General features: G+C 38.0%; 1 protein-coding gene across 1 annotated transcript in view; it reads left to right on the plus strand.

Annotated features, from left to right (window-relative positions):
• The window catches only part of VPS13A (vacuolar protein sorting 13 homolog A), a gene marked incomplete in the record, with an annotated part of 267,525 nt that overhangs the window by 45,103 nt on the left and 196,719 nt on the right, over window positions 1-25,703 (plus strand). Inside the window, 7 exon segments of the mRNA XM_045165068.1 lie at window positions 288-415; window positions 599-705; window positions 2,211-2,382; window positions 2,877-2,939; window positions 4,189-4,318; window positions 5,267-5,361; window positions 5,719-5,861. Coding sequence (XP_045021003.1) covers window positions 288-415; window positions 599-705; window positions 2,211-2,382; window positions 2,877-2,939; window positions 4,189-4,318; window positions 5,267-5,361; window positions 5,719-5,861 — 838 coding nt within the window.

Consider the following 25,703-nt stretch of genomic DNA (forward strand, 5'->3'; position numbering starts at 1 on the left):
TTATTTATTTTTTTTTTTTTGAGGGGGAGTGCAGTTAGCTTGCAAAAAGCAATTGTATTTATTGTACTTGCAAAAAGCAATATGGGTTATAGATAAAGTAAAAGACTCCTCAAGACTAAGTGATAATTCATCTGATCAAGTTATAGCAGTATGGAAATCTGGAAACTGGAAAGGGTATAGAAGAAATGAAAATGAGCATTTTCAGGTTGATTCCTCTAGCACTTTGTGACTTGGAAAAAGAACTCATTATTTAAAAATAATTTTTTAAAATTTGTGTTATTTTTCAGTATTTCGCCCCATATCTGCTAATGCCAAACTTCAGATGAATCGCAGATCGGATTTTGACTTTTCTGCCCCCAAAATAGACCTGGATGTTGAGTTACATGACATAACAATTGAACTTAATAAACCACAGGTGATTTTTTTAAATGAAATTTTAAATTGTAGGTTATAGTTTGATAAAAGCAAAGCTAAGATTTTAAATGTTAAGATTCATAATGGTATGTAATAAACATTACCTTAAATAAGTTAGTAGTTTAATTTTTATCTTTGACAATTAAACAAAAAATCTTAAAGATTTAATTTTTTCATTCTTCAGTATTTCAGTTTTATGGAACTTCTTGAATCGGTTGATATGATGACGCAAAATCTACCATACCGGAAATTCAAACCTGATGTACCTCTTCATAACCATGCCAAAGAATGGTAATATGCTTTAAACTTTTAAAATTGAAGTATAATCGCCATAATGATCGGATATTTGTACATACTTAGAAAGGATCACCACAATAAGTCCTTAACGTCCAATACCACACATAGATAGCAAAACTATTTTTCTTGTTATAAGAACTTTTAATATCTGCTCTCTTAGCAACTTTCAAATATGCCATACAGTATTATAAGTATTATAAGCTGTAGTCAAAATGCTGTACATTATATGCCCAAACTTATTTATAACTGGAAGTTTTTTGGACCCACTTCACCCATTTTACCCATCCCCCACCCATTCCTTTTGTCTCTCACCAGTCTATTCTCTGTATCTATGAGATCATTAAAAAAAAAAACTTTATATAAGTGAATGCTACAGTATTTGTCTTTCTCTCACTTATTTCGCTTAGCATAATGCCCATCATCGTTCATTCATGTTGTAACAAATGCCAAGATTTTATTCCATTTTTGTGGCTAAATAACATTTGCATGTGTGTGTGTGTGTTTGTATGTGTATACTTTATCCTTTCATCCATCTGTGGACAGTTGGTTGTTTCCATATCTTGGCTCTTATAAACAATGCTGCAGTGAACATGCGGTTGCGTATATCTTTTTGAGTTAGTGTTTTCATTTTCTTCACATAAATACCCAGAAGTGGGATTGCTCAGTGAAATTTTTTTTAGTACATTATTTATTGCCCAGGGAATTTTTGCAGATACTAATGTCCGTGGCATTAATATGTCTCCAATTGTCTTAAAAAATGACAGCATAAAAGTGAATTTCTTGATTTTTTAAGAATTTTAAGATACTCTCTTTAAAGGCTGATACAAGCTAAATATAGCTTGTATATTTGGCCTGAAACACTTGTAGTGGCTTTTGCTTATTATACTAGTAAAATTGACTTAATTATTATTAATCCTTTATTATTATAAAGGATTCTTTATAAAGAATTTACAACTGGAAATACTAGCATTCTATTCATTTACTGTATTTTTGAAATTACTAAAAAAACATGTCTTTTTCAACCATGTCTTTTTTTAGTTTTCAAACTTTGGTATCAGAACACTGTTATAAATCTGAAAAAATTATGGGAATCTGTAAAGTGCAGCCCCTTTTTAAAATTCTGAAGTAGTCTTATTTTTTTAGTTATTAAGGTCTTAACCTAGTTTTTCAAAGTTGCAGTTACTTTTTCAATTGACTATTTTAATTACTATTCAGGTGGCTAAAGGGCTAGTTGCCAGTTAATACTTAAATAGTTTTTTGGTAGAACTGTGTTATAACAAAATTCTGTAATTCTGCTTATTTTAATTTAGGAAAAAGGTAAGGCTAAATATTGTGTTCTTAATTACTAATAGGGTTGGTAAGAAGCAAGTGCTAGATAATATTTTCACAGTCTCTGTATTATGTATGTTGTTAGAACAGAAGTGATGTCAGTTGTATTTCATACTGTTGGTTTGAGGGTGTTTTTAAGGGGAGAGTTTTTGTTTTTATTTTTTAACTAGGTGGGCTTATGCTATACGTGGTATTCTTGAAGTAAACATTCGCCCCCACTTATGGATGTGGTCCTGGAAGCATATTAGAGAACATAGGCAAAAAATGAAGCAATATAAAGAACTGTATAAAAAAAAGCTAACAAGTAAGAAGCCATCTGGTGAACTTCTCAACTCTTTGGAGGTTAGCGTTATAAAAATTTGTTGACTATTTTGTAATACTTAAGTCCTCAGTCTTTAGTGATTAACACTTCCTATTTATTTGTTCTAATTTTGACTGGTCATTCTCTGTCCCTTTTACTTAGACTTTTTCATACTCCTTGACTTAAGTTGGATGATAGAAACTCTGGTGATCATTTGGAATTTGAGATTCTTCTCAATCTGGAGAGATTTGGGTTTATGAAAATAGTAACCTGAAGCCTCACATTATTATGACATTTATAAACTTCAGAATCCTAGAAAGTATTTGCTACATTGATTCCAGTCTTCTCTGTGTTGGTTTCAAAGCCAAATTTCCAAGCTGACATATACAAGCATTGCTTCTCAGAATTTAAGAGAAATATCATATTGATGGATGACTTGTTTTCAATTTCCTATATTTAGTGCAGCAGTTTGATAGAGCATATATGAAAATTATCTATATAAAGTTATGTAAATACATTTTATTTATATTTTTAGGAGTTGGAAAAGACTTTGGATGTATTTAATATAACTATAGCAAGACAACAGGCGGAAGTTGAGGTAATTCCAGATTGTCTTTCAATTAGTAAAATAAATCTGTAATTTATATAGAATTTATTGATATTGTGCTGAATTATACTATTTCCTAAAAAGGGTTCTAATTTGCTTATTTGTATTATAAGAATAATGGCAGAAAGTGAAGAGGAACTAAAGAACTTCTTGATGAGGGTGAAAGAGAGTGAAAAAGCTGGCTTGAAACTCAGCATTCAAAAGACTAAAACCATAGCGTCCAATCCCATCACTTCATGGCAAATAGACAGGAAAAAAGTGGAAACAGTGGCAGATTTTATTTTCTTTGGCTCCAAAATCACCAGTGATGGTGACTGCAGCTACAAAATTAAAAGACACTTGCACTTTGGAAGAAAAGCTATGACAAACCTAGACAGCGTATTAAAAACTGGAGACATCAAGCTCTGCTGACAAAGGTTCATATAGTCAGAGCTATGGTTTTCCCAGTAGTCACGTATGGATATGAGAGTTGGACCGTAAAGAAGACTGAGCACCAGATAATTGAAGCTTTCGCAATGTGGTGCTGGAGAAGACTGTTGAGAGTCTCTTGGAGAGCAAGGAGCTCAAACCAGTTAATCCTAAAGGAAATCAACCCTGAATATTCATTGGAAGGACTGATGCTAAAACTCCAATACTTTGGCCACCTGATGCAGAGAGCCAACTCATTGGAAAACACCCTGTTTGATGCTGGGAAAGACTGAGAGCTGGAGGAGAAAGGGGGTGACAAAGGATGAGGTGTTTGGATGGCATCACTGATTCAGTGAATAAGAATTTGAGCAAACTCCAGGATATAGTGAAGGACAGACAGGGAAGGCTGGCACGCTGCAGTCCATGGGGTCACAGAGTCGGACATGACTTAGTGTCTGAACAAAAACACCATATTACAAGAAAATTTGATGTATTCTTTTGCGACATCTATTTAAACCATCTGTTTGCCGCATCTATTCAAGACAGTTTCAGTGGGGGAAAAAATTCTTTCTCGGTGATTGGGCTTAAAGGTGAAAAGCCAATTCCCCACCTCCCCGCCCATTATTATTGCTTGTAAGGCTGTGTGCTAATAAGTACCAGATAATTCTAAATTCTGATATTTGGCCAATGTTACAGTTACTATATTTTATTGTCAGTATGATTGTTGTTTATACTTATCCACTAAAGCAGATAAGTTTTGGAAATATCCTGTTTCTTTGAATTGCTAAATAAAGGATAATTTGTCATTTATTTGAAAATTTATTTATTTTAGGTAAAGAAAGCTGGATACAGGATTTTCAGAGAAGGAGCAGAAGAGTCAGAGGGCAATAAAGGATGGTTTAGCTGGATGTGGAACTGGTCAGAATCGCATAGTAAACAACAACTAGATATTAAACCTGGAAGTACGTTCATTTCATTTTACAGTAGTGCAGTTAATCATCAAGCTGTGGTAGTGTAGCTAACCATCAGGGCTTCCCTAGTGGCTCAGAGGTTAAAGCATTTGCCTGGGATGTAGGAGACCCAGGTTTGATCCCTGGGTCGGGAAGATCCCCTGAAGAAGGAAATGGCAAGTCACTCCAGTACTCTTGCCTGGAGAATCCCATGGAGGGAGAATCCCATGGAGGGAGGAGCCAAGTGTTCTCTTTCATTAAGTAGACATTGAAAGTATATATACATATGATAAGTAATTCTTACTATAAGTAAAATTACTAATAAAATTTTAAATATATGTCAAAAATCAAAAAAATTTTAATATCTTACTAATACTTTCAGAAGATCATTATGTCTAGAAGATTTAGTAAGTGTGTATAGCACAGTTATAAGTAAAAATTTCAAAAGAGTATAAACCACTGTAAATTTTCATTGAAATGATTTCTTGGAAAGATTTTTACTTCCCAATCAAATGCTTAACATCATAACTTTGGAGGCTTAGGGGCTTAGGTTTATATCCTGGATTTATCATTTATTAGCAATATGACCCTGGCAAATTTAAGCTCTCTAAAACTCAATTTTACCAACTTTAAAATGGGTAGGCATGATATTAATACTTCGTATTTTGTATGCTACTTATGTTGACCAGCATAATGCTGTTAAGTACCTAATACGGGTAGCTATTTTGTGTGCTTAATACAAACATTTAGAAATTTATATTGCTAAATTAATGTATTTAGTCATTTATATTTTTAAAAAATAAACCTAAAATTGCCAATGCCATCTTAACATTTGTGAATATAATTTCTTAAAGGTATTATAAAAAAGAGTAAAATTTACATTATTAAAAGCAGCTAAATTTGGATTTGGTTTTATCTTGTTACCGGTTAATAACATAAAACATTCTTTATGATTTGTAGGTCTTGAAGAAATATTGACACCTAAAGAAAAAAGTTTGCTGTATGAAGCAATTGGCTATAGTGAAACAGCAGTTGATCCAACCTTGCCAAAAACAGTAAAAATGTTTTGTTGCCTTATACCTGAGTATTTATTGATAGATTCACCTAATTTTAATCCTTTCAGAAATACATGTTACTGACTTGTTCTGTGATCTTACTTTGAGTCTGTAAATATTGCATTTATTTGAGTTTCCACAGTAGGAATAAAATTTTTAGTGTTATGTGGCTTTTAAAAAAATTTTATGTTATGTTTAATTTTAGTTTATGTTTAGTTTTAGTATTATGTGGTGATCCTTAAATATGTAAAGGTTGTTTTTGATGTATTTTTCTGATTTTTGGAAAGAATAAATTGTATAAGTAGGAGTATTATAGATATATAATTTTTTTTCATTTTCTTCCTTTTTATATTCTAGTTTGAAGCAATGAAGCTTTTTGTTCACTTGAAAAGTATGTCTATTATTCTAAGAGAACAACAACAAAAACCTGAACTGCTAGATATTGTAGTGGAAGAATTTAGTACTTTGATTGTGCAAAGACCAGGAGCACAAGCAGTTAAGTAAGTATTAATTTATTTTCTCTTATCTATAAGAAAAAAATTCATTGTAAGGTTGAATGTAGATTAGAGTCATATGGTATTTTGTAAAGAATACTTTGGTTTAATTTATTCTTTTGTATTTTTAGGAACTTGGTGTTTTTCATTAATATATATATTTTGTGATGATTAAAATAGCACATGTTCAATAGAAAACTTTATGCAGAGGAAACATGAAGGACATTAAAGAATAATACAAAAATGTCAGCAATCACACTATTCAAGAAGAAATAGCATTAACAATTTTGTTTTTATCTGGGAATGTCTTTATTTTACCTCCTGTTTTAAAATTGCTTTATTGAGTTATAATTCATGTACCATACAATTCATCCATTAAATTGTATAATTTACTTTTTGTCACACTGTAATGTATACAGAATTCACATTGGTTTATTCAACATTGTACAATAATTATCATTACCTAATTTCAGAACATTTTAACACCCCAAAAAGGAAATGCTAATATCCATTAGCAGTCATTCCCCATTGCTCCTTCTTTCCAGTGTAAAATTGGTAAAAGCTAATTTACTTTATGTTTCTAAGAATTTGTTTGTTTAGGGTATTTCATATTAATTGAATCATATAATACATGGTCTTTTCTGTCAAGCTTCTTTTACTTAGCATGATATTTTCAAGGTTCATCCATGGTATAGCATGAATTAGTACTTCACTCTTTTATTGCCTAATATTTCATTATATGAATATACCACATTTTGTTTGCCTAGTCATCAGATGATGGATATTTGGTTTGTATCCACTTTTGGCTGTTATGAATAATGCTGCTGTGAATATTAACGAGCAATATTTTATAAGGACAATTTTCAGATTTTCTTGGGTATTACCCAGAAGTGGAATTGTTGCCTCAAATGGTAACTGTACTTAACATTTTGAGGAACTGCCAGACTGTTATCCAAAGCAACTGCATCATTTTATATTCCTACCAGCATTGTGTGATGTTTCCACTTATCTACATCCTTTCCTACACTTCTCTGTCCTTTTTGATTATTGATTTTAGCCATCCTAATGAATGTAAAGTGGTATCTCACTGTAGTTTTGACTTGCACTTCCCTGATGGCTAATGATGTTGAGCATCTTTTCATGTGTATTGGCTGTTTCTGTATAGTTATTTTTAGAACTATTAAATTCCTTTGCCCATTTTTTCTTTTTATTTTTTAAAAAACGTACACTGAAGTATAGTTGATTTACAATGTTGTGTTCATTTCTGCTGTACAGCAAAGTGACTCAGCTATACATATATATCAGATCAGATCAGTTGCTCAGTCGTGTCCGACTCTTTGCGACCCCGTGAACGCAGCGCTCCAGGCCTCCCTGCCCATCACCAACTCCCAGAGTTCACTGAGACTCACGTCCATCGAGTCAGTGATGCCATCCAGCCATCTCATCCTCTGTCGTCCCCTTCTCCTCCTGCCCCCAATCCCTCCCAGCATCAGAGTCTTTTCCAATGAGTCAACTCTTCGCATGAGGTGGCCAAAGTACTGGAGTTTCAGCTTTAGCATCATTCCTTCCAAAGAAATCCCAGGACTGATCTCCTTCAGAATGGACTGGTTGGATCTCCTTGCAGTCCAAGGGACTCTCAAGAGCCTTCTCCAACACCACAGTTCAAAAGCATCAATTCTTTGGCGCTCAGCCTTCTTCACAGTCCAACTCTCACATCCATACATGACCACAGGAAAAACCATAGCCTTGACTAGACGAATCTTAGCTGGCAAAGTAATGTTTCTGCTTTTGAATATGCTATCTAGGTTGGTCATAACTTTCCTTCCAAGGAGTAAGCGTCTTTTAATTTCATGGCTGCAGTCACCATCTATAGTGATTTTGGAGCCCAGAAAAATAAAGTCTGACACTGTTTCCACTGTTTCTCCATCTATTTCCCATGAAGTGGTGGGACCGGATGCCATGATCTTCGTTTTCTGAATGTTGAGCTTTAAGCCAACTTTTTCACTCTCCACTTTCACTTTCATCAAGAGGCTTTTTAGTTCCTCTTCACTTTCTTCCATAAGGGTGGTGTCATCTGCAATTCTGAGGTTATTGATATTTCTTCCGGCAATCTTGATTCCAGCTTGTGTTTCTTCCAGTCCAGCGTTTCTCATGATGTACTCTGCATAGAAGTTAAATAAGCAGGGTGACAATATACAGCCTTGACGAACTCCTTTTCCTATTTGGAACCAGTCTGTTGGTCCATGTCCAGTTCTAACTGTTGATTCCTGACCTGCATACAAATTTCTCAAGAGGCAGATCAGGTGGTCTGGTATTCCCATCTCTTTCAGGATTTTCCACAGTTTATTGTGACCCACACAGTCAAAGGCTTTGGCATAGTCAATAAAGTAGAAATAGATGTTTTTCTGGAACTCGCTTGCTTTTTCCATGATCCAGCGATGTTGGCAATTTGATCTCTGGTTCCTCTACCTTTTCTAAAACCAGCTTGAACATCAGGAAGTTTACGGTTCACATATTGCTGAAGCCTGGCTGGAGAATTTTGAGCATTACTTTACTAGCGTGTGAGATGAGTGCAATTGTGTGGTAGTTTGAGCTTTCTTTGGGACTGGAATGAAAACTGACCTTTTCCAGTCCTGTGGAGTTTTCCAAATTTGCTGGCATATTGAGTGCAGCACTTTCACAGCATCATCTTTCAGGATTTGGAATAGCTCAACTGGAATTCCATCACCTCCACTAGCTCTGTTCGTAGTGATGCTTTCTAAGGCCCACTTGACTTCACATTCCAAGATGTCTTGCTCTAGGTCAGTGATCACACCATCGTGATTATCTGGGTCGTGAAGATCTTTTTTGTACAGTTCTTCTGTGTATTCTTGCCATCTCTTCTTAACATCTTCTGCTTCTGTCAGGTCCATACCATTTCTGTCCTTTATCGAGCCCATCTTTGCATGAAATGTTCCTTTGGTATCTCTGATTTTCTTGAAGAGATTCTAGTCTTTCCCATTCTGTTGTTTTCCTCTATTTCTTTGCATTGATCGCTGAAGAAGGCTTTCTTATCTCTTCTTGCTCTTCTTTGGAACTCTGCATTCAGATGTTTATATCTTTCCTTTTCTCCTTTGCTTTTCGCTTCTCTTCTTTTCACAGCTATTTGTAAGGTCTACCCAGACAGCTGTTTTACTTTTTTTGCATTTCTTTTCTATGGAAATGGTCTTGATCCCTGTATATTCTTTTTCATATTCTTTTCTACTGTGATTTGTCATCGTATACTATATATAGTTACCTGTGCCATACAGTAGGGCCCTCTTTTTTATCCATTCTCTATGTAATAGTTTGCATCTACTAATCCTAAAATCCCAATCCACCCCTCCCCCTCAACAACCACAAGTTTGAGTCTATTTCTATTTTGTAGACAAGTTCATCTGTGTCATATTTTAGATTCCATATATGTGATATCATATGGTACTTATCTTTTCCTGAATTACCTCATTTAGCATGATAATCTTTAGGTTCATCCATGTTGACATATGGCATATGACATTGTCTGTTTTTTATGTCTAAGTAGTATTCCATCATATTCCGTTGTATATATGTACCACATCTTCTTTATCCAGTCATCTATTTGATAGGTTGTTTCCATGTCTTGGCTATTGTAAGTAGTGTTGTATTGAACACTGAGGTATGTGTATCTTTTCAAATTACAGCTTTTTCTGGATGTATGCCCAGGAGTGGGATTGCAGGATCATATGGCAACTCCACTTTTAGTTTTTTGAGGAATCTCCATATTGTTTTCCATAGTGGCTGTACCAATCTACATTCCCACCAACACTGTAGGAGGACTCTGTTTTCTCCACATACTTTTCAGCATTTGTTATTTGTAGATTTTCAGTGGTGGCCACTCTGACCAGTGTGAGGTGGTACCTTACTGTAGTTTTGATTTGTGTTTCTCTAATAATTAGTGTTGTTACACATCTGTTCACGTGCTGTTGTTCATCTGTATGTCTGTTTTTGGAGAAATGTGTATTTAGATCTTCTGCCTGTTTTTTGATTATATTTTTATGCTCTTGCTATTATTGAGTTGTATTAGCTGTTGTATAGTTTGGAAATTAAGCCCTTGTCATTCACATCTTTGCAAATGTTTTCTCCCAGGCCTAGTTATCTTCTTGCTCATTTATGGTTTCCTTTGCTGTACAAAAGCTTCTAAGTTTGATTAGGTCCCATTTGTGTATTTTACTTTTATTTGTATTGCCTTGGGAGATTGACCTACAAAAAAGAGAATGTTTTGCCTATATCTCTTCTAGGACTTGTATGGTGTCATATCTTATGTTTAAGTCTTTAAGTCACTTTGAGTTTATTTTTGTGCATGGTGTGAGAGTATGTTCTAACTTCATTGATTTACCTGCCACTGTCCAACTTTCCCAATACCGCTTGCCAAAGATGTTCCTTTTTTTCCTTGTGGTCAGAATAGTTACTTGAGATAATTTCTTTACTCTTAAATTTGTTGAGTCTTACTCTGTACCCTACTATGTGGTCAGTCCTAGAGAATCTTCATGTGCACTTGAAAAAAATGTGTCTTTGGATGTAAAGTCCTGAAAATATCAATTAAAAACCTAACTGTTCTACATTTAGGATCTCTATTGCCTTATTGATTTCCTGTCTCAAAGATCTTTTCATTAATGTGAGCGGGGTGTTAAAATCTCCTACTATTACTGTATTCCTATCAATTTCTCCCTTTATGTCTGTTAGTATTTATGTGTTTGGGTGCTCCTGTATTAGGTGCATGTATGTTGAGTGTAAAATCATCTTGTATTGATGCCTTTATCATTTTAGTATCCTTCTATGGCATTTGTTTTAAAGTTTATTTTGTCTAATAGAAGTATTGTGACCCCCACTTTCTTGTCATTTTCATTTGCATGGAATATCTTTTCCATCCTCTCACTTTTGATCTGTGTGGGTCTTTTACCCTAAGGTGGGTCTCTTATAGGTAGCATATTGTAGGCTGTTTGTTTTATTCAGTCTGCCACTCTTGTGTTGGAGTATTTAGGTCGTTGATGTTTAAGGTAATTATTGATAGACATGTATTTATGTCATACTGTGTGGATCACAATAAACTGTGGAAAATTCTGAAAGAGATGGGAATACCATACCACCTGGCCTGCCTCTTGAGAAACCTGTACACAGGTCAGGAAGCAACAGTTAGAATTGGACATGGTTTCAAATAGGAAAGGGAATACGTCAAGGCTGTATATTGTCACCCTGCTTATTTAACTTATATGCAGAGAACATCATGAGAAATGCTGCGCTGGAGGAAACACAAGCTGGAATCAAGATTTCCAGGAGAAATATGAATAACCACACATATGCAGATGACACCACCCTTATGGCAGAAAGCGAAGAAGAACTAAAGACCCTCTTGATGAAAGTGAAAGTGGAGAGTGAAAAAGTTGGCTTAAAGCTCAACATTCAAAAAACCAAGATCATGGCATCCAGTCCCATCACTTCATGGCAGATAGATGGGAAACAGTGGAAACAGTGGCTGACTTTATTTTTCTGGGCTCCAAAATCACTGCAGATAGTGATTGCAGCCATGGAATTAAAAGATGCTTACTCCTTGGAAGGAAAGTTATGACCAACCTAGACAACATATTCAAAAGCAGAGACATTCTTTTGTCAGCAAAGGTCTGTCTACTCAAGGCTGTGGTTTTTCCAGTGGTCATGTATGAATGTGAGAGTTGGACTGTAAAGAAAGGTAAGCACCGAAGAATTGATGCTTTTGAACTGTGGTGTTGGAGAAGACTCTTAAGAGTCCCTTGGACTGCAAGGAGATCCAACCAGTCCATCCTAAAGGAGACCCAACCAGTCCATCCTAAAGGAGACTAGTCCTGGGTGTTCATTGGAAGGACTGATGCTGTAGCTGAAACTCCAATACTTTGGCCACATCGTGTGAAGAGTTTACTCATTGGAAAAGACCCTGATGCTGGGAAAGATTGAGGGCAGAAGGAGAAGGGGACGACAGAGGATGAGATGGTTGGATGGCATCACTGATTCTATGGACATGGGTTTGGGTGGACTCCAGGAGTTGGTGATGGACAGGGAGGCCTGGTGTGCTGCAGTTCATGGAGTTGCAAAGAGTTGGACACAACTGAGCGACTGAACTGAACTGAAACCTTGTTTCCTGTTGATGCTATATTTCTTCTTCTTCTTCTTTTGGCCACATCAGGTGACTTACGGGATCTCAGGTCCCTCACCACAGATCAAACTCCAGTGCTTGGCAGTACTGGAGAATGCACAGTTCTAGCCATTGGACCACCAGGGAATCCTCCCATTTTTCTCTTTTGTGGTTTGATGATTTCCTTTTATATTTATGTTTTCTTATCTTTGGTTTTAGTCAATCTGTTTTGTGTATTTGATTTGAGATTGTCTTGTTTTTTAAGTATGTTAACTGCTTCTTATATCTACTTGCTTTAGATTGATAGTCATATACGTTAAAACACATTCTGAAAAAAAAAAAAAAAAAGAATCTACCTTTTCCTGCTCTTCTTCCCCACATTTTATGTTTTTGATGTCCTTTTGTTTTTTTAAACATCTTTATGTTTATCCTTTTACTGTTCCATTGGGGTTATCATTGTTTTCATGAAATTGTTTTGTTTTGTTTTTTTACATAAAAAATGCACTAGCTTATTTAAGTGATTTACTTTACAGTTGTGATTTTCTCTTTCCCCTACATTCTTATTTAGAAAAGATTTTCCATGTTTCTTTTAAGGTGGGTTTAGTATTGTTGTATTCTCTTTATTTTTTGCTTATCCGAGAAATTCTTTTTCTCTCTTATTCTAACCTTGCTGGTCAGAGTATACTAGGTTGCATATTTTTCCCTTTTGGGATTTTGAATGTATCTTGCCATTCCCTTCTGGCCAACAACATTTCTGTAGAAAAATCAGCTGATAGTCTTACGGGGATTCCCTTGTAGTTAACTTTTTGTTTTTCTCTTGCTACTCGTAGAATCCTCTCTTTAACTTTTGCCATTTTTATTTTAATACGTCTTGGTATAGTTCTGTTTGGGTGTATCTTGTTTGGGACTCTCTGTGCTTCCTGTACCTGGATTTCTGTTTTCTTCTTTATGTTTGGAAAGTTTTCAGCCCAATAATTTCTTCAAATACTTGTTCAATCCCCTTGTCTCTTTCTTCCCCTTCTGAAAACCCTATTATGTATAGATTGTATATTATCCCATACGTCTCTTATATTTTAATTTTTTTTCATTTGGCTTTCACCTGGTGTCCTGATTGGGTGACGTTATTCTGTCTGCCAGATTGCTTGTTCTTCTGAATTATTCATTTTGCTGTTCATTGCCTTTAGCTCACTTTCCATCTCAGTAAATGAGTTTTCTACTCTTTCTTGCCTCCCCCTGTATAGTTTTTTTTTTTTTATAGCACTCTGCATTTCTATTAATAGCCTTTCTTAATTACTTAAGTATTTTTATTTTCAGTTCAGTTCAGTCGCTCAGTCGTGTCCGATGCTTTGCAACCCCATGAATCACAGCACGCCAGGCCTCTCTGTCCATCACCAACTCCCGGAGTTCACCCAAACTCATGTGCGTCAAGTCGGTGATGCTGTCTCATCCTCTGTTGCCCCTTCTCCTCCTGCCCCCAGTGCCTCCCAGCATCAGGGTCTTTTACAATGAGTCAACTATTCACATGAGTTGGCCCAAGTATTGGAGTTTCAGTCTCAGCATCAATCCCTCCAAGGAACACCCAGGACTGGTCTCCTTTAGGATGGACTGGTTGGATCTCCTTGCAGTCCAAGGGACTCTCAAGAGTCTTCAACACCACAGTTCAAAAGCATCAATTCTTTGGCGCTCAGCTTTCTTCACAGTCCAACTCTCACATCCATACATGACCACTGGAAAAACCATAGCCTTGACTAGACGAACCTTTGTTGGAAAAAGAATATCTGTGTTTTTTAATATGCTGTCTAGGTTGGTCCTAACTTTCCTTCCAAGGAGTAAGTGTCTTTTAATTTCATGGCTGGAGTGATTTTGGAGCCCCCAAAAATAAAGTCTGACACTGTTTCTATTGTTTCCCCATCTATTTCCCAAGAAGTGATGGGACCAGATGCCATGAGCTTAGTTTTCTGAATGTTGAGCTTTAAGCCAACTTTTTCACTCTCCTCTTTTACTTTCATCAAGAGGCTCTTTAGTTCCTCTTCACTTTCTGCCATAAGGGTGGTGTCATCTGCATATCTGAGGTTATTGATATTTTTCCCAGAAATCTTGATTCCAGCTTGTGCTTCTTCCAGCCCAGCGTTTCTCATGATGTACTCTGCATAGAAATTAAATAAGCAGGGTGACAATATACAGCCTTGACATACTCCCTTTGCTATTTAGAACCAGTCTGTTGTTCCATGTCCAGTTCTAACTGTTGCTTCCTGATCTGCATACAGGTTTCTCAAGAGGCAGGTCAGGTGGTCTGGTATATTTTATTTTAATTTAATTGGAGGCTAATTACTTTACAATATTGTATTGGTTTTGCCATACATCAACATGAATCCACCACGGGTGTACATGTGTTCTCCATCCTGAACCCCCCCTCCTACCTCCCTCCCTGTACCATCCTTCTGGTTCGTCCCAGTGCACCAGCCCCAAGCATCCTGTATCCTGCATCGAACCTGGACTGGCAATTTGTTTCTTATATGATATTATACATGTTTCAATGCCATTCTCCCAAATCATCCCACCCTCTCCCTCTCCCACAGAGTTTAAAAGAGTGTTCTATACATCTGTGTCTCTTTTGTTCTCTTGCATACAGGGTTATCATTATCATCTTTCTAAATTCCATATATATGCGTTAGTATACTGCATTGGTGTTTTTCTTTCTGGCTTACTTCACTCTGTATAATAGGCTTCAGTTTCATCCACCTCATCAGAACTGATTCAAATGTATTCTTTTTAATGGCTGAGTAATACTCCATTGTGTATATGTACCACAGCTTTCTTATCCATTCATTTGCTAATGGACATCTAAGTTGCTTCCGTGTCCTGGCTATTATAAACAGTGCTGCGATGAACATTGGGGTACACGTGTCTCTTTCCCTTCTGGTTTCCTCAGTGTGTATGCCCAGCAGTGGGATTGCTGGGTCATAAGGCAGTTCTATTTCCAGTTTTTTAAGGAATCTCCACACTGTTCTCCATAGTGGCTGTACTAGTTTGCATTCCCACCAGCAGTGTAAGAGAGTTCCCTTTTCTCCACACCCTCTCCAGCATTTATTACTTGTAGACTTTTGTTTCGCAGCCATTATGACTGGCGTGAAATGGTACCTCATAGTGGTTTTGATTTGCATTTCTCTGATAATGAGTGATGTTGAGCATCTTTTCATGTGTTTGTTAGCCATCTCTATGTCTTCTTTAGAGAAATGTCCATTTAGTTCTTTGGCCCATTTTTTGATTGGGTTGTTTATTTTTCTGGAATTGAGCTGCAGGTGTTGCTTGTATATTTTTGAGATTAGTTGTTTGTCAGTTGCTTCATTTGCTATTATTTTCTCCCATTCTGAAGGCTGTCTTTTCACCTTGCTTATAGTTTCCTTTGTTGTGCAGAAGCTTTTAAGTTTAATTAGGTCCCATTTGTTTATTTTTGCTTTTATTTCCAATATTCTGGGAGGTGGGTCATAGAAGATCCTGCTGTGATGTATGTCGGAGAGTGTTTTGCCTGTGTTCTCCTCTACGAGTTTATAGTTTCTGGTCTTATGTATAGATCTTTAATCCATTTTGAGTTTATTTTTGTATATGGTGTTAGAAAGTGTTCTAGTTTCATTCTTTTACAAGTGGTTGACCAGAGTTCCCAGCACCACTTGTTAAAGAGATTGTCTTTAATCCATTGTATATTTTTGCCTCCTTTGTCAAAGATAAGGTATCCAAAGGTGTGTGGATTTCTTTCTGGGCTTTCTATTTTGTTCCATTGATCTATATTTCTGTCTTTGTGCCAGTAGCATACTGTCTTGATGACTGTGGCTTTGTAGTAGAGCTTGAAGTCAGGCTGGTTGATTCCTCCAGTTCCATTCTTCTTTCTCAAGATCGCTTTGGCTATTCTAGGTTTTTTGTATTTCCATACAAATTGTGAAATTATTTGTTCTAGCTCTGTGAAAAATACCTTTGGTAGCTTGATAGGGATTGCATTGAATCTATAGATTGCTTTGGGTAGTATACTCATTTTCACTGTATTGATTCTTCCAATCCATGAACATGGTATATTTCTCCATCTATTAGTGTCCTCATTGATTTCTTTCACCAGCATTTTATAATTTTCTATATACAGGTCTTTAGTTTCTTTAGGTAGATATATTCCTAAGTATTTTATTCTTTTCGTTGCAATGGTGAATGAAATTGTTTCTTTAATTTCTCTCTTTTCTCATTATTAGTGTATAGGAATGCAAGGGATTTCTGTGTGTTGATTTTATATCCTGCAAGTTTACTATATTCATTGATTAGCTCTAGTAATTTTCTGGTGGAATCTTTAGGGTTTTCTATGTAGAGGATCATGTCATCTGCTAACAGTGAGAGTTTTACTTCTTCTTTTCCAATTTGGATTCCTTTTATTTCTTTTTCTGCTCTGATTGCTGTGGCCAAAACTTCCAAAACTATGTTGAATAGTTATGGTGAAAGTGGGCACCCATGTCTTGTTCCTGATTTTAGGGGAAATGCTTTCAATTTTTCACCATTGAGGATAATGTTTGCTGTGGGTTTGTCATATATAGCTTTTATTATGCTGAGGTATGTTCCTTCTATTCCCGCTTTCTGGAGAGTTTTTTATCATAAATGGATGTTGAATTTTGTCAAAGGCTTTCTCTGCATCTATTGAGATAATCATATGGCTTTTATTTTTCAATTTGTTAATGTGGTGTATTACATTGATTTGCGGATATTGAAGAATCCTTGCATCCCTGGGATAAAGCCCACTTGGTCATGGTGTATGATCTTTTTAATGTATTGTTGGATTCTGATTGCTAGAATTTTGTTAAGGATTTTTGCATCTATGTTCATCAGTGATTTTGGCCTGTAATTTTCTTTTTTTATCGCATCTTTGTCAGGTTTTGGTATTAGGGTGATGGTGGCCTCATAGAATGAGTTTGGAAGTTTACCATCCTCTGCAATTTTCTGGAAGAGTTTGAGTAGGATAGGTGTTAGCTCTTCTCTAAAATTTTGGTAGAATTCAGCTGTGAAGCCGTCTGGACCTGGGCTTTTGTTTGCTGGAAGATTTCTGATTAAAGTTTCAATTTCTGTGTTTGTGATGGGTCTGTTAAAATTTTCTATTTCTTCCTGGTTCAGTTTTGGAAAGTTGTACTTTTCTAAGAATTTTCCATTTTTTCCACATTGTCCATTTTATTGGCATATAATTGCTGATAGTCTGTTATGATCCTTTGTATTTCTCTGTTGTCTGTTGTGATCTCTCCATTTTCATTTCTAATTTTATTGATTTGATTTTTCTCCTTTTGTTTCTTGATGAGTCTGGCTAATGGTTTGTCAGTTTTATTTATCCTTTCAAAGAACCAACTTTTGGCTTTGTTGATTTTTGTTATGGTCTCTTTTGTTTCTTTTGCATTTATTTCTGCCCTAATTTTTAAGATTTCTTTCCTTCTACTAACCCTGGGGTTCTTCATTTCTTCCTTTTCTAGTTGCTTTAGGTGTAGAGTTAGGTTATTTATTTGACTTTTTTCTTGTTTTTTTGAGGTATTCCTGTATTGCTATGAACTTTCCCCTTAGCACTGCTTTTACAGTGTCCCACAGGTTTAGGGTTGTTGTGTTTTGATTTTCATTCATTTCTATGCATATTTTGATTTCTTTTTTGATTTCTTCTGTGATTTGTTGGTTATTTAGCAGCATATTGTTCAGCCTCCATATATTGGAATTTTTAATAGTTTTTCTCCTGTAATTGTGATCTAATCTTACTGCATTGTGGTCAGAAAGGATGCTTGGAATGATTTCAATTTTTTTGAATTTACCAAGGATGGATTTATGGCCCAGGATGTGATCTATCCTGGAGAAGTTTCCGTGTGCACTTGAAAAAAAGGTGAAATTCATTGTTTTGGGGTGAAATGTCCTATAGATATCAATTAGGTCTAACTGGTCTATTGTATCATTTAAAGTTTGTGTTTTCTTGTTAATTTTCTGTTTAGTTGATCTATCCATAGGTGTGAGTGGGGTATTAAAGTCTCCCACTATTATTGTGTTATTGTTAATTTCCCCTTTCATACTTGTTAGTGTTTGTCTTACATATTGCACTGCTCCTATGTTGGGTACATATATATTTATAAGTGTTATATCTTCTTCTTGGATTGATCCTTTGATCATTATGTAGTGACCTTCTTTGTCTCTTTTCACAGCCTTTGTATTAAAGTCTATTTCATCTGATATGAGTATTGCTACTCCTGCTTTCTTTTGGTCTCTATTTGCATAGAATATCTTTTTACATCCCTTCACTTTCAGTCTGTATGTGTCCCCTGTTTTGAGGTGGGTCTCTTGTAGACAACATATATAGGGGTCTTGTTTTTGTATCCATTCAGCCAGTCTTTGTCTTTTGGTTGGGGCATTCAACCCATTTAAGGTAATTATTGACAATGGCACCCCACTCCAGTACTCTTGCCTGGAAAATCCCATGGACGGAGGAGCCTTGTGGGCTGCAGTGCATGAGGTCGCTAAGAGTCGGACATGACTGAGCGACTTCACTTTCCCTTTTCCCTTTTATGCATTGGAGAAGGAAATGGCAAGCCCCTGCAGTGTTCTTGCCTGGAGAATCCCAGGGACGGGGGAGCCTGGTGGGCTGCCGTCTATGGGGTCGTACAGAGTCGGACACGACTGAAGCGACTTAGCAGCAGCAGCAGCAGCATGATCCCGTTGCCATTAACTTTATTGTTTTGGGTTTGAGTTTATACACCCTTTTTGTGTTTCCTGTCTAGAGAATATCCTTTAGCATTTGTTGGCGAGCTGGTTTGTTGGTGCTGAATTCTCTCAGCTTTTGCTTGTCTGTAAAACTTTTAATTTCTCCTTCATATTTGAATGAGATCCTTGCTTGGTACTGTAATCTGGGCTGTCGGTTATTTTGTTTCATCACTTTAAGTATATCTTGCCATTCCCTCCTGGCCTGAAGAGTTTCTATTGAAAGATCAGCTGTTATCCTTATGGGAATCCCCTTGTGTGTTATTTGTTGTTTTTCCCTTGCTGCATTTAATATTTGTTCTTTGTGTTTGATCTTTGTTAATTTGATTAATATATGTCTTGGGGTGTTTCACCTTGGGTTTATCCTGTTTGGGACTCTCTGGGTTTCTTGGACTTGGGTTAATATTTCCTTCCCCGTTTTAGGGAAGTTTTCAACTATTATCTCCTCAAGTATTTTCTCATGGTCTTTCTTTTTGTCTTCTTCTTCTGGGACTCCTATGATTCGAATGTTGGGGCATTTAATATTGTCCTGGAGGTCTCTGAGATTGTCCTTATTTTTTTTAATTTGTTTTTCTTTTTTCCTCTCTGATTCATTTATTTCTACCATTCTATCTTCTAATTCACTAATCCTATCTTCTGCCTCCGTTATACTACTATTTGTTGCCTCCAGAGTGTTTTTGACTTCATTTATTGCATTATTCATTATATATTGACTCTTTTTTATTTCTTCTAGGTCCTTGTTAAACCTTTCTTGCATTTTCTCAATCCTTATCTCCAGGCTATTTATCTGTGATTCCATTTTGATTTCAAGATTTTGGATCATTTTCACTATCATTATTTGGAATTCTTTATCAGGTAGATTCCCTATCTCTTCCTCTTTGGTTTGGTTTGGTGGGCATTTATCCTGTTCCTTTACCTGCTGGGTATTCCTCTGTCTCTTCATCTTGTTTATATTGCTGAGTTTGGGGTGGCCTTTGTGTATTCTGGCAGTTTGTGGCGTTCTCTTTATTGTGGAGTTTCCTCACTGTGGTTGGGGTTGTACAGGTGGCTTGTCAAGGTTTCTTGGTTAGGGAAGCTTGTGTCTGTGTTCTGGTGTGTGGAGCTGGATTTCTTCTCTCTGGAGTGCAATGAAGTGTCCAGTAATGAATTATGAGATGTCAGTGGTTTTGGTGTAACTTTGGGCAACCTGTATTTTGGAGCTCAGGGCTGTGTTCCTGTGTTGCTGGAGAATTTGCGTGGTATGTCTTGCTCTGGAACTTGTTGGCCCTTGTGTGGTGCTTGGTTTCAGTGTAGGTATGGAGGCATTTGATGAGCTCCTGTCAATTAACGCTCCCTGGAGTCGGGAATTCTCTGGTATTCTCAGGATTTGGACTTAAGCCTCCTGCTTCTGATTTTCAGTCTTATTTTTACAGTAGTCTCAAGACTTTTCCTTCTGTACAGCACCATTGATAAAACATCTAGGTTAAAGATGAAAAGTTTCTCCACAGTGAGGGACACCCAGAGAGGTTCACAGAGTTACATGGAGAAGAGAAGAGGGAGGAGGGAGTTAGAGGTGACCCAAATGAGATGAGGTGGAATCAAAAGAGGAGAGAGCAAGCTAGCCAGTAATCACTTCCTTATGTGTGCTCCACAGTCTGGACCACTCAGAGATGTTTATGGAGTGATACAGAAAAGAGAAGAGGGAGGAAGGAGACAGAAGTGGCCAGGAGGATAAAAGGGGGGAATCAAAAGGAGAGACACAGATCCAGCCAGTAATCAGTTCCCTAAGTGTTCTCCACCGTCTGGAACACACAGAGATTCACAGAGTTGGGTAGAGAAGAGAAGGGGGAGGGAGGAGAGAGAGGTGACCTGGTGAAGAAAAAGGAGAGTCCAAAGGGGGAGAGAGAAGTCAAGCCAGTAATCTCGCTCCCAAGTAAAAATGGGTACTGAAGATTGGGTTCTTAAAGGTACAACATTGATAACAAATACCAAAAAGTAAAGATTAAAAATCTAGAGTAGAGGTTGGAATTTGAAAAATACAATATTAAAGAAAAGAAGAAGAAAAAAAAAGTCACAAAAATTATAAAAAAAAAAAAAAATATATATATATATATATGAAGTTTGCTTTAAAAAATAGGGTCTTTTTGTTTTTCAAAGTAATAGTAGCTTATAAAAATGAAAATTAAAGAAGTAATACAGGACATACAAATTAAAAAAGAATGATCATAAAAATAGTAAAAATATATCTAGGACTTTCTCTGGTGGTGTTGTGGGCAGTGTGGGGTCAGTTCATTTTCGGATAGTTCCTTGGTCCAGCTTATATTTCTCAAGATCTGTAGGCCCTTTCCTATGTAGTTGGTACTAACTACAGGGTTTTAATCTATTGCACCTGTCACTTCCAAGGCGGCTCCCTCTGTTTTAGCTTCTTCTGTTTGCTGGTCTCTTCAGTGTCTGATTTCCACCCTAACACAAGGTGGTTGGTGGTGGACACTTTTTTTAGGCTCACTTGTTCAGTCGCACTGTGGGGAGGGAGGGACGCTGCAAACAAATAACACTGGCGTGTGCTTACCATGTCTTGGCCACACTGGGCCTGCCCCCACTCACCGTGCGTGTGCCCTCCCTGTCCACACTGCTCAGGCTCTAGGTTGCTTCGCCGGAACCGTCTGAGGCCGGCCCTGGGCTGCATGCACCTCCCAGGTCTAAGCCACTCAGGTTCAGGCACTCGGGTAGTCCTCAAAGGCACAGACTCGGTTGGGCCTGCGTTTTGTGCCCTTCCCAGGTCGAGCAGCTCAGGTGATGAAGTGTTTGGTGGGCGTGGTTGCTGCAACTTATCCCCTCCCCCTTCCCTGCTGCTCGGTTTTCTGGGTGTACATCCGGTGCACCTTCTCAGGCAGATGTTGACTGTCCAGAACCCCAAGAAGTCTTAGTTATCAAAGAAGCCTGCTTGCAGTTTTGTAGATAATGTCTCTCTGGGGCTGCGATTGCCCTCTTCCAGCTCTGGCTGCCTGTCACCGGAGGGGGATGGTCTGCAGCCGGCTATCTCTGTTCAGTCTTTTGTTCTGTGCGCGGGCCTGGCGGTGTCGTAGGTTAGGGCTGGCTTTTCGCGTGGTAGCTCTCCCACAGTCTGGTTGCTAGCCCAAGTTAGTTCGCTCAGATTGCCCTCAGAGCATTCAGGCTCAGTCCTTACTCTAAGCAATGCAGCCCACGCCTCCCTGCCCAGCCCCCGCTTGCTAGTGGTGGGTGCAGGCGTCTGTGCTGCTTCTCTGCTGGGGGAGTTACTGTTGGGCTTGTAATCTGTGGGTTTTAATTATTTATTTTTCCTCCCTGTTATGTTGCCCTCTGTGCTCCCAAGGCTTGCCACAGACTTGGCAGTGAGAGTGTTCCCTGGTGTTTGGAAACTTCTCTCTTTTTAAGACTCCCTTCCCGGGATGGAGCTCCGTTCCTACCTCTTTTGTCTCTTTTTTTGTCTTTAATATTTTTTCCTACCTCCTTTCGAAGACAATGGGCTGCTTTTCAGGATGCCTGATGTCCTCTGCCGGCATTCAGAAGTTGTTTTGTGGAATTTACTCAGCGTTTAAATGTTCTTTTGATGAATTTTTGGGGGAAAAAGTGGTCTCCCCATCCTATTCCACTGCCATCTTAGGACCGCCCCCTATATTTTATATTTAATTTTATCTTTCGAATTTGGTGTCTATTAGACTGAAGAGGTCTGTGTCATTGTTCTTTCAGGGGAATTCTCTTGATCTTTTTACTGGGAGTCATTCTTCTGCTTCTTCATTTTACTTATACTTCTCTTACTATGTAAAGTTAGGAGAAACAATTGTCTACTCTGATCTTTGAGGGCTTTTTATATGTGGGAGCATTCTTTCGTCACTTGTGCGGGATTAATAATATATTTGGGCAAGGGCTGTTTTTAATATGGATGTCTGCTGCCTCTGTTCTCAGCATGTGCTGGCTGTTATCCCCTTGATAGGCGATGTGTACATGCAGTGGCTGGTGCCCTTCCTGGGGCTCTTGGGTGCAGTGGCAGCTTGTGCATGCCTCCAGAGCCCGCAGTGGCACTGGAGATGGCTCATGACTGCTCCTGGAACCTGCAAGGGTGTCAGTGGCAGCTCAAGATTGCTCCTGGAGTCCATGAGGGCAGCAGCAGCAGCAGCTTGTCATCTCTCCTGGAGCCTTCAGTACCTGTTTTTAAAGACCAGTAATCCCATTCACAACTGGGTATTGTTTTTCCTTTGGCTCCATCCCTTCATTCTTTCTGGAGTTATTTCTCCATGATCTCCAGTAGCATATTGGGCACCTACTGATCTGGGGAGTTCCTCTTTTAGTATCCTATCATTTTGCCTTTTCATACTGTTCTCAAGGCAAGAATACTGAAGTGTTTGCCATTCCCTTCTCCAGTGGACCACATTCTGTCAGACCTCTCCACCATGACCCACCCATCTTGGGTGGCCCCACAGGGCATGGCTTAGTTTCATTGAGTTAGACAAGGCTGTGGGCTGTGTGATTAGATTGACTAGTTTTCTGTGATTATGGTTTCAGTGTGTCTGCCTTCTGATGCCCTCTCGCAACACCTACTGTCTTACTTGGGTTTCTCTTACTTGGATGTGCAGTATCTCTTCACGACTGCTCTAGCAAAGCACAGCCGCTGCTCCTTACCTTGGACGAGGGGTATCTCCTCACTGCTGCCCCTCCTGACCCTGAACGTGGAGTAGCTCCTCTTGGCCCTCCTGCACCCATGCAGCCACCGCTCCTTGGACGTGGGGTTGCTCCTCTCGGCTGCAAAAACAATACCCAGTTGTGGATGTGACTGGTGATAGAAGCGAGGTCTGATGCTGTAAAGAGCAATATTGCATAGGAACCTGGAATCTTAGGTCCATGAATCAAGGCAAATTGGAAGTGGTCAAACAGGAGATGGCAAAGTGAACACTGACATTCTAGGAATCAGCAAACTAAAATGGACTGGAATGGGTGAATTTAACCCAGATGACCATTGTATCTACTACTGTGGGCAGGAATCCCTTAGAAGAAATGAAGTAGCCATCATGGTCAAAAAAAAGAGTCCGATATTTAGTACTTGGATGCAGTCTCAAAAATGACAGAATGATCTCTGTGCGTTTCCAAGGCAAACCATTCAGTATCACAGTAATCCAAGTCTATGCCCCAACCAGTAACGCTGAAGAAGCTGAAGTTGAAGACCTACAAGACCTTCTAGAACCAACACCCAAAAAAGATGTCCTTTTCATTATAGGGGACTGGAATGCAAAAGTAGGAAGTCAAGAAACACCTGGAGTAACAGGCAAATTTGGCCTTGGAATATGCAATAAAGCAGGGCAAAGACTAATAGAGTTTTGCCAAGAGAATGCAGTGGTCATAGCAAACACCCTCTTCCAACAACACAAGAGAAGACTCTACACATGGACATCCCTTGATGGTCAACACTGAAATCAGATTGATTATATTTTTTGCAGCCAAAGATGGAGAAGCTCTGCACAGTCAGCAAAAACAAGACCAGGAGCTGACTGTGGCTCAGATCATGAACTCCTTATTGCCAAATTCAGTCTTAAATTGAAGAAAGTAGGGAAAACCACTAGACCATTCAGGTATGACCTGAATCAAATCCCTTATGATTATACAGTGGAAGTGAGAAATAGATTTAAGGGCCTAGATCTGATAGATAGAGTGCCTGATGAACTATGGACAGAGGTTCATGACATTGTACAGGAGACAGGGATCAAGACCATCCCCATGGAAAAGAAATGCAAAAAAACAAAATGGCTGTCTGGGGAGGCCTTACAAATAGCTGTGAAAAGAAGAGAAGCAAAAAGCAAAGGAGAAAAGGAAAGATATAAGCATCTGAATGCAGAGTTCCAAAGAATAGCAAGGAGAGATAAGAAAGCCTTCCTCAGCGATCAATGCAAAGAAATAAAGGAAAACAATAGAATGGGAAAGACTAGAGATCTCCAAGAAAATTAGAGATACCAAGGGAACATTTCATGCAAACACGGGCTCAATAAAGGACAGGAATGGTAGGGACCTAACAGAAGCAGAAGATATTAAGAAGAGATGGCAAGGATACACAGAAGAACTGTACAAAAAAGATCTTCAAGACCAAGATAATTATGATGATGTGATCACTGACCTAGAGCCAGACATCCTGGAATGTGAAGTCAAGTGGGCCTTAGAAAGCATCACTACAAACAAAGCTAGTGGAGGTGATGGAATTCCAGTTGAGCTATTTCAACTCCTGGAAGATGATGCTGTGAAAGTGCTGCACTCAATATGCCAGAAAGTTTGGAAAACTCTGCAGTGACCACAGGACTGGAAAAGGTCAGTTTTCATTCCAATCCCAAAGAAAGGCAATGCCAAAGAATGTTCAAACTACCGCACAATTGCACTCATCTCACATGCTAGTAAAGTCATGCTCAAATTCTCCAAGCCAGGCTTCAGCAATACGTGAACCGTGAACTTTCAGATGTTCAAACTGGTTTTAGAAAAGGCAGAGGAACCAGAGATCAAATAGCCAACATCCGCTGGATCATGGAAAAAGGAAGAGAGTTCCAGAAAAACATCTATTTCTGCTTTATTGACTATGCTGAAGCCTTTGACTGTGTGGATCACAGGAACACATGTATACCTGTGGCGGATTCATTTTGATATTTGGCAAAACTAATACAATTATGTAAAGTTTAAAAACAAAATAAAATTAAAAATAAAAAAAAAAAATGAAAGAGATGGGAATACCAGACATACTGACCTGCCTCTGGAGAAACCTGTATGCAGGTCAGGAATCAACAGTTAGAACTGGACATGGAACAACAGACTGGTTCCAAATAGGAAAAGGAGTTCATCAAGGCTGTATACTGTCACCCTGCTTATTTAACTTATATGCAGAGTACATCATGAGAAACGCTGGACTGGAAGAAGCACAAGCTGGAATCAAGATTGCTGGG

The sequence above is a fragment of the Bubalus bubalis genome, chromosome 3 (genome assembly GCF_019923935.1).
Source record: "Bubalus bubalis isolate 160015118507 breed Murrah chromosome 3, NDDB_SH_1, whole genome shotgun sequence".
NCBI lineage: Eukaryota > Metazoa > Chordata > Mammalia > Artiodactyla > Bovidae > Bubalus > Bubalus bubalis.